This window comes from Cyprinus carpio, chromosome A23 (genome assembly GCF_018340385.1).
Source record: "Cyprinus carpio isolate SPL01 chromosome A23, ASM1834038v1, whole genome shotgun sequence".
Taxonomy (NCBI): Eukaryota; Metazoa; Chordata; class Actinopteri; order Cypriniformes; family Cyprinidae; genus Cyprinus; species Cyprinus carpio.
In genome coordinates, this window is record NC_056594.1 from 23033814 (window position 1) to 23041670 (window position 7857).

General features: G+C 38.9%; 1 protein-coding gene across 1 annotated transcript; it reads left to right on the forward strand.

The window, feature by feature from the left end:
• Positions 1-253: 253 nt before the first annotated feature.
• On the forward strand, positions 254-4543 carry LOC109088481 (protein-glutamine gamma-glutamyltransferase K-like; the record flags this gene model as incomplete). Its single annotated transcript, XM_042713741.1, has 13 exons — positions 254-617; positions 751-942; positions 1038-1289; positions 1364-1482; positions 1694-1801; positions 1926-2103; positions 2189-2327; positions 2418-2610; positions 2701-2854; positions 2997-3281; positions 3444-3604; positions 3696-3829; positions 4023-4543. Coding segments are annotated over 13 exons (2427 nt in total), but the record flags the coding sequence as incomplete, so codon positions are not given.
• Positions 4544-7857: the final 3314 nt, after the last annotated feature.

Sequence of the window (7857 nt, forward strand, 5' to 3'; positions counted from 1 at the left end):
CCATCTACTGACCAATTACAGATCACACTCATGTCTCTCATTTCTTTCTTTTTTGCCCAGCATGCCTTTTGTATACAACCCATACAAAAACCTCTGCACCGTTGGCCGTTTCCCAGCCATTAGACTGCAGGAGGACGGCTACAGAAAAGCAGCATGCTACACACCGGTTCTCACCAACCCTTGCGTTAACCCATGCACTATCCTTTATTGTTCACCAATCTTTGAATATTGAATTATTCCATATACTACTCCATGTGCTACTCCCTGGACTACTCCATACGCTACTCCATGTGCTACTCCATATGCTACTCCATATGCTACTCCATATGGTACTTCATATGCTACTCCATATTCTACTCTACATGCTACCCCATATGCTAATCCATATGCTACTCTACATGCTACTCCATATGCTACTCCATATTCTACTCTACATGCTACCCCATATGCTACTCCATATGCTACTCTACATTCTACTCCATATGCTACTCCTTGTGCTACTTCATACGCTAATCCTTGCAGTTTTGTCACTCAATGCCATGATAATGAGAAAAGGGAAGTCGTCGTCAAGAAATATGCGGATGACTGCACAAGCACGCAAGTCTGTGGAGTAGAGAGTAAGAGTCTTCTATTTTCTTTATTTTTGTCCTGCAGTATATGATGGGAAATGTGCTATTCTTACTCATGATAACTCAATGAATGATTTGTTTGATAAATAATTACCTGTTTTCTGCTTTTATCTTTTCTCAGATGCTGTTCTCCGGGTGAGTAAAGTTGACCTTCTCAAATGCAGGACTGGACTGAATCGTCGGGAGCATCACACACATTGTTTCCTTGATGATCATCTCATCGTCCGCAGAGGACAGTGTTTCAACATGTGGGTTGATCTGTGCCGTCCTTTCAATCCCAGTTGTGACAAGCTTCACCTGGAGCTCAAACTAGGTTAGTATTTAAATGATCCATGACATATACTGTATATACTGTATCTACATATGAAATCAGCATTTCTACCATCACTGAAATCTCTTGTTTAACAGGTCATATCCCATCCATCCGGGATGGCACTTATGTGATCGTTCCAATTGTGGAAGAATTCAAGAAAGACTGCTGGGGGGCAAAGATCATCGAACGAAGCCAAAACCGAATCCAGCTATGTGTGCACTCTGTTCCGACTGCTTGCGTTGGACGATACCAGCTCAGTGTCGTGACACACTGTCAAGGAGGCAGATTCACTTTACCTTATGTTCCTGAAAATGACATTTACATGCTGTTCAACCCCTGGTGTAAAGGTACGTGTTTCATTACACTTTAACATAAACATGAACCTGAATATATATTTAAAGTCCAATGTTTTCTTTATCAGATGACTGTGTGTACCTGAGTGATGAGGCGGAGAGAGCTGAGTATGTGCTGAATGACATGGGCAGAATCTACTATGGAACTAAGCAGCAGATTGGCTGCAAAACATGGAACTTTGGTCAAGTAAGAGCCAAACTTTCATTAATATAACACAAAAGTTCAACGGTATCTACATGTTTATGATATGTTAGAGACAAAGGCACTGCTATGGTTTCTGTTTTTTCCTAACCTTCCCATACCTGACATATAATACCACAGAACAAGTGCACAGGATAGCATGAAGGGGTTGTTTCACAATATCTGATTTTCTTCCTCTCTGATCTGTGATTTTTAGTTTGAGAAGGGAATCTTGTCTGCGTGTATGTTTGTGTTGGAGAAGAGCTGTACACCTTGCTCAGGGTGGGGAAGCCCCATTAACATTTCCAGAGTGGTTTCTGACATGGTGAGTTTTCATTTCCTTCTTATAAACACCCTGATTTCATTTGGAAAGCCTAACACAATGGTAAGATTTGTTCTCTTTTTAATGCAGCATTTCTATAATATTTTTAGTTGTCTCTCCTTAACAGGTTATTGCTAACAAAAACTATGGTGTGCTAGTGGGTAACTGGTCACACTACTATGGAGATGGGATTGCTCCTACATCCTGGTGCAGCAGCAGTGCCATCCTGAAACAGTACTACCAATGTGGAGGAATACCAGTCAGATATGGACAGAGCTTGGCCTTTGCTGGAGTCACCAACACATGTAAGAGTTCCTAACGACAAAGAAAAACTTTTGAGAAAGGGATTGTAGATGTAATTAACTTATATTTTTCTTTTCTTTCTTGTAGTGTTGAGGTGTTTGGGTATTCCTGCTCGTCCAGTTTCAAACTTCTGTTCTGCTCATGACACTGATGTTTATTTGACAACTGATGTCTACTTGGATGAGGAATTTCAGCTGATCGATCACATGAACCGTGATCCAATCTGGTAAGTATGATTACCATTTATAATGTCACCAAGAGTTCCTCTGAATTTCCATGAAGTGTTTCTAGTTCTTTCTTCTTCTCTTCCATGTAGGAACTACCATGTGTGGAATGAGGCCTGGATGACTCGGTCAGATCTGCCATCTGGTTTCGGAGGTTGGCAGGTGGTTGATTCCACTCCTCAACTGACTGGCCAGGGCTTCTTCCGCTGCGGCCCCACCTCTGTTGCTGCGATCCGCAGCGGGCAGGTCTTCCTGAAGCATGATGTGCCCTTCCTTTTCGCAGAAGTGCGTTATTTCCATTAATTTACCATTGCATACAATTTACATAGAGCGATTATAATGACATATGACTTATGATTCCTGTTGTGTCTCTAGGTGAACAATGATAAGGTTTACTGGCAGCGGAGATGTGATGGGACCTTTGGTGTTGTTCATATTGAGAAAGATGTAGTAGGTCACTGCATCAGTACCAAGGCTATCGGCTCAGATCAACGTGTAGACATCACACACCTCTACAAACACCCATTTGGTAAAAACCACATGCATTTCTCTTAAAACATCTGCTTCAGTCCTCAACACTTTGAACCATGGTGCTTATAGAAATTATGAAGTTTAGTGTCTCTCCTGAGATTCATCCCTCTCTAAATTTTCCTTCAAATTTCAATGATCAGGTTCTTCTGAGAAGACCACTGCTTTGGAAATGGCCCTTCGTCATGGCTTGAGAAGATGCACATACCCACTGCCCTGTGCTGAGGATGTTGTCTGTGAAGTCAGCCTGAAAGAGGATGGCCTATGTGTGGGCAAGGACGCCGTGGTTTACATCAATCTAAAAAACAAATGCAGCTCACCTCGTAGCGTCACCCTCTACAGACAGGCTGCAGCCACGTACTACACCGGAGTTAGGAAGACCTTCCTGAAGAGAGACCAGACATGCATCGAGCTCAAGGCCTCTGAATGTGAGAAATCATAAAGATTTAAAAGATAAAGCTGAATGTGAGAAATGATAAAGAGTTTCAATACATGATACCACCCAGTTGGCATTATGCAGCTTATGGGTAAAGAGACTTGTAATGAAAGCATGAATATTCATTCAGTGTTGGTCATTTTTTCTATAATAGGCAGACCTCTGGAATGGACCCTGAGTTATGATGAGTATAAGGAACACCTGGTGGATCACACGTCAATGATGCTCAACCTCTTTGGACACGTGGCTCAGACGAAGCAGGTTCTGGCCACCCAGTACAACTTCAGACTGCGCACACCAGATCTTGTTATCGCTGTGAGTTTAAAGTTAGAGTTTAACTGTTTAATCTTTTGATTGGTTGGAATTATTTAATGTTAAATTGTGTCTGATATGTGATTCTTCTCAGCCTGTATCTGATGCTGTCTTGGGTCAAGAAGTGCCAGTCAAAATCACTTTCCATAATCCGCTGCCTTGTGTTCTGAAGAACTCTGTATTCCGCTTCGTGGGACTTGGGCAGCATGCCAGAGTTGTCAACTATGGGTAAAATTAATTTAATTGCTCAATAAAATAATGAAATATTTTTGCATCATTCCATTTAATTTTCAATTAATTATATAAATGATGATTGCTGAACATAATGGTAAACTCAATATCTGTTGCTAAACAGTTTGTGTAATTTAATCAAAAATAAATTTACAATTATATTTTCTTTCTTTTTTTCTTTCTTTCACAGTGACATTGCAGGGCATGCCACAGTGTGTCTGACAGAGAAGTTTATTCCGATGTGTCACGGCCCACAGAAACTTCTGGCCTCGTTCGACTGTCCTCAGCTCACTCAGGTGCATGGATTCTCCAACATTGTTGTCAAACAGCATTGTTAAACCAATCAACTGAAACAGAAGAAACGTCATGGCTCCATTGAATAGAAACCGTTCACACTGAATTGATTTGCAAAGTTTGATAACAGCTGTTAGTTTTTCTTAACTTTCAAGTTGTTAACCTTAAACTTCTCACAATGCATTTAATCATGATGTAGGACAATTGCACTAATGCTTTATGCAAGAAAATGTTGTCTTTCCATCTTTTCTGATTTTTAGTTGTCTTTTGGAAATTACCATTTATGAGTTCAAAGCTTATAAATGTAATTCTGAGTAGTCATTAACCAGTTTTTCCTCATTTGAAAACTCAAGTAATTGTATTATGGTGTTGGTTACTCTGTCCTGTGTAGCTTCAGCTTCAATAGAATAAAAAAAATCCAGCATAATAAACTGTGTCAGTTTGTGATATTGAGAGGGATCTATTAAATTGACGCTTTATTCCTCTTGTCATTTTAAATTAGTAATACATTCTTGTCTTATATACTTTCCATAATATAGAAGTTTATATACACGTTTATCCAAATGTTTGCAGACTGCTTGTTTCTGAGGCCTCAGAACATTAATATAGACCAGTGGTCACCAATGTCGATCGCAAAATCTTCATCACTGTCCCATTTGCTGGCGGCAATAACAGAAAAATAAGTACAAAAACATATTACATTTTTTCCGTTTTTGTACTGTTTTTTTTTTTATTATTATTATTTTACTTCTTATTTTGGGGAGCTACTGGGACAGTGATAAAGAAAAATACACCATGCCTTAGTATGTAAACAGGTCATTTTAAAAGAGGCCAGAGATGCTAAAGATGAAGAACTTTAGCAGGCACTGTTTACTATAGGCGAAATATAGGGGAAAAAATCGTCCAAAAATGCTCGGAATCGGAGGCAAATCGGTGCTCGTTGTCACGAGTGACAATCACGCAGTGTAAATTCACAATCGCGTTGTGTGCAATGATTTCTGACTGAAAACTAGCGATGACCAACAGCCAATGAGAGACCAAGATACAGGGCAGAGGGAAGTTTGGGGAGGAGTTATAGACCAGAATATCAGTATTTTAATAGATATATGTAAAAACAAGCACAAACATTTGCTTGACCAGCTGCAACATCAGCATAACAGTTACTGCAAAATTATTATTTACCTCCAACTCTCTTTGCAGAACACACAAACCCTGTTCCCTGCATCTCCCTCCTACGGTGCCCCTAATGAGACATGGTCGGTCCACTTAGTTTTGTCGTGGCCACAACTTAATTTGAGGGAACATCATATTAACTCGTGGGAACGTGATATTATGTCGTGGCCATGAGATCATTTTGTCGAGGTAACGTCCTTATGTCATGGCCCGAGATGCTATGTTGAGGGAACGACATATTTTTCTCTGGCCACGAGTTAAATGTAAACAAACCTGCGTGACGATAGCAACCCGGGATTATCAGAGATGGATTCATTAATATTTCAATTTGAATGTAAAAATTATTATATTATTTACTATAGAAATTATGACATTATTAAATTATTATAATAACCATAGTCCTTGCCTATAGTCAGCATGCAAAGTGATCATGAATAAATGTTACATAAAGTGCATAATAAAATAGGCCTACAAGAAAACCTTTTTATCCATACTACAGTCTTGTCAGTCCATTAACTGATCGTCTTTTTCCCATAATATTTGTATATTATTATTATTATTATTATTATTATTAGCTTATTATTATTTGTTATATTTTTATATTCGTTTATATTAATTTTTCCCCTTAATTTCGATCTCTTCACTTAACATTCTGAATACTTTTGTAAATAATAGCCTACTGTAGATGTTCCACATGCCAATAAAGCATCTGGAGCATATACTGACTGGAATTTTTGCTGGAATGCAGTTTAAATTTAACATATATTTCATTTTATTTTGGGTAATTAATGGACCATAATTATAAATACTATAGTATTTAGTTGAGAAATTAATCATTCACGTAGTTTCACAACACAACACGCTCATTTATCATCACACATGGGCATGGCCGGACCAGGGGCGCAGATAGGATTTTTTAACTGGGGGGGACCAAGCTGTCCAGCAGTCAAATTTTTTCAGTCCAGAAAAATCACCAGTTCAGTCATAGATGATAGTACAGGTGCATATCATAAGATTAGAGTATGATAGAGGTGGTATTTGCTTTTTTGTAATTTAATTCAAAAAAGCTTTTTTTTTTTGCTTTAATTCTGATGATTACGACTTACATCTTAGTAAAATTAAAAATTCACTATCTCAAAAAAATAGAATATTCCATTTGAGCTTGATTAGTTTGATTAATTTTGAGTATAAATACTGAGTATCCTTTGGGTATAGTTTAGAACATTTAACCACAATTATGGGAAAGACTACTGACTTGACAGTTGCCCAGAAGATGATCATTGACACCCTCCACAAGGAGGGTAAGCCACAGAAGGTCATTGCTGAAAGGGCTGGCTGTTCACAGAGTGCTGTATCAAAATATATTCATAGAAAGTTGACTGGAAGGAAAAAGTGCGGTAGGAAAAGTTGCACAAGCAACACAGAGGACCACAGCCTTGGGAAGATTGTCAGGAAAAGCTGATTCAAGAACTTGGGAGAGCTACACGAGGAGTGGACTAAAGCCAGAGTCAGCGCATCAAGAGTCACCACGCTCGGACGTCTTCAGGAAAAGGGCTACAGCTGTCACATTCCTATAACCAAGCAACTCCTGAACCAGAAAAAAACGTCAGAAGCATTTCACCTGGGGTAAGGAGAAAAAGAACTGGACTGTTGAAAGTAAATTTAGCTTTTAAGTCAGTGATGATTTGGGGTGCAGTGACGTCTACTGGTGTTGGTTCAATGTGTTTTATCAAGTCCAAAGTCAATGCAGCCATCTACCAGGAGATTTTGGAGCACTTTATGTTTCCATCTGCTGACAAGCTTTATGGAGATGCTGATTTCATTTTGCAGCAGGACTTTAGCACCTGCCCACAGTGCCAAAACCACTTCCAAGTGGTTTGATGACCATGATATTACCGTGCTTGATTGGCCAGCCAACTCACCTGACCTGAACCTCACAGAAAATCTATGGGGTATTGTGAAGAGGAAGATAAGTAACATCTGAAAAACAATACAGAGGAGCTGAAGGCCTTCTATCAAAGCAACCTGGGCTTCAATAAGCCTCAGCAGTGCCACATGCTGATCACCTTCACGCCACGCCACACTGAAGCAGTAATTCCTGCAAAAGGAGCCCCAACCAAGTATTGAGTGCATAATTAAACCTGCTTTGGAGATATTGAACATTTCTGTTTTGTAAATCTTTTTTGATTGATCTTTGAGAAAATATTCAAATTTTTTGAGATACTGAATTTTTTATTTTTCTACACTGCAAGTTGTAACCATCAGAATTAAAAAAAAAACCTCTTGAAATATTTCAGTTTGTGTGCAATGAATCTAGAATATAAGAAAGTTTGCTTTTTTGAATTAAATTACAAAAAATAAAGACCTTTTCCATGATATAAATTTTTTTGAGATGCACCTGTATATGATCACAGGCACAATTGAGGCAGCTACCAGCTCCTCATAGGATCCCGGGGTCAGGAGTCATAGCACATACACACACACACAAAAGAACGTAAACGTCGAAACGTCAAAAAAAAAAAAAAAAAAGTTACTGTAATCATGCACAAATTAACCAT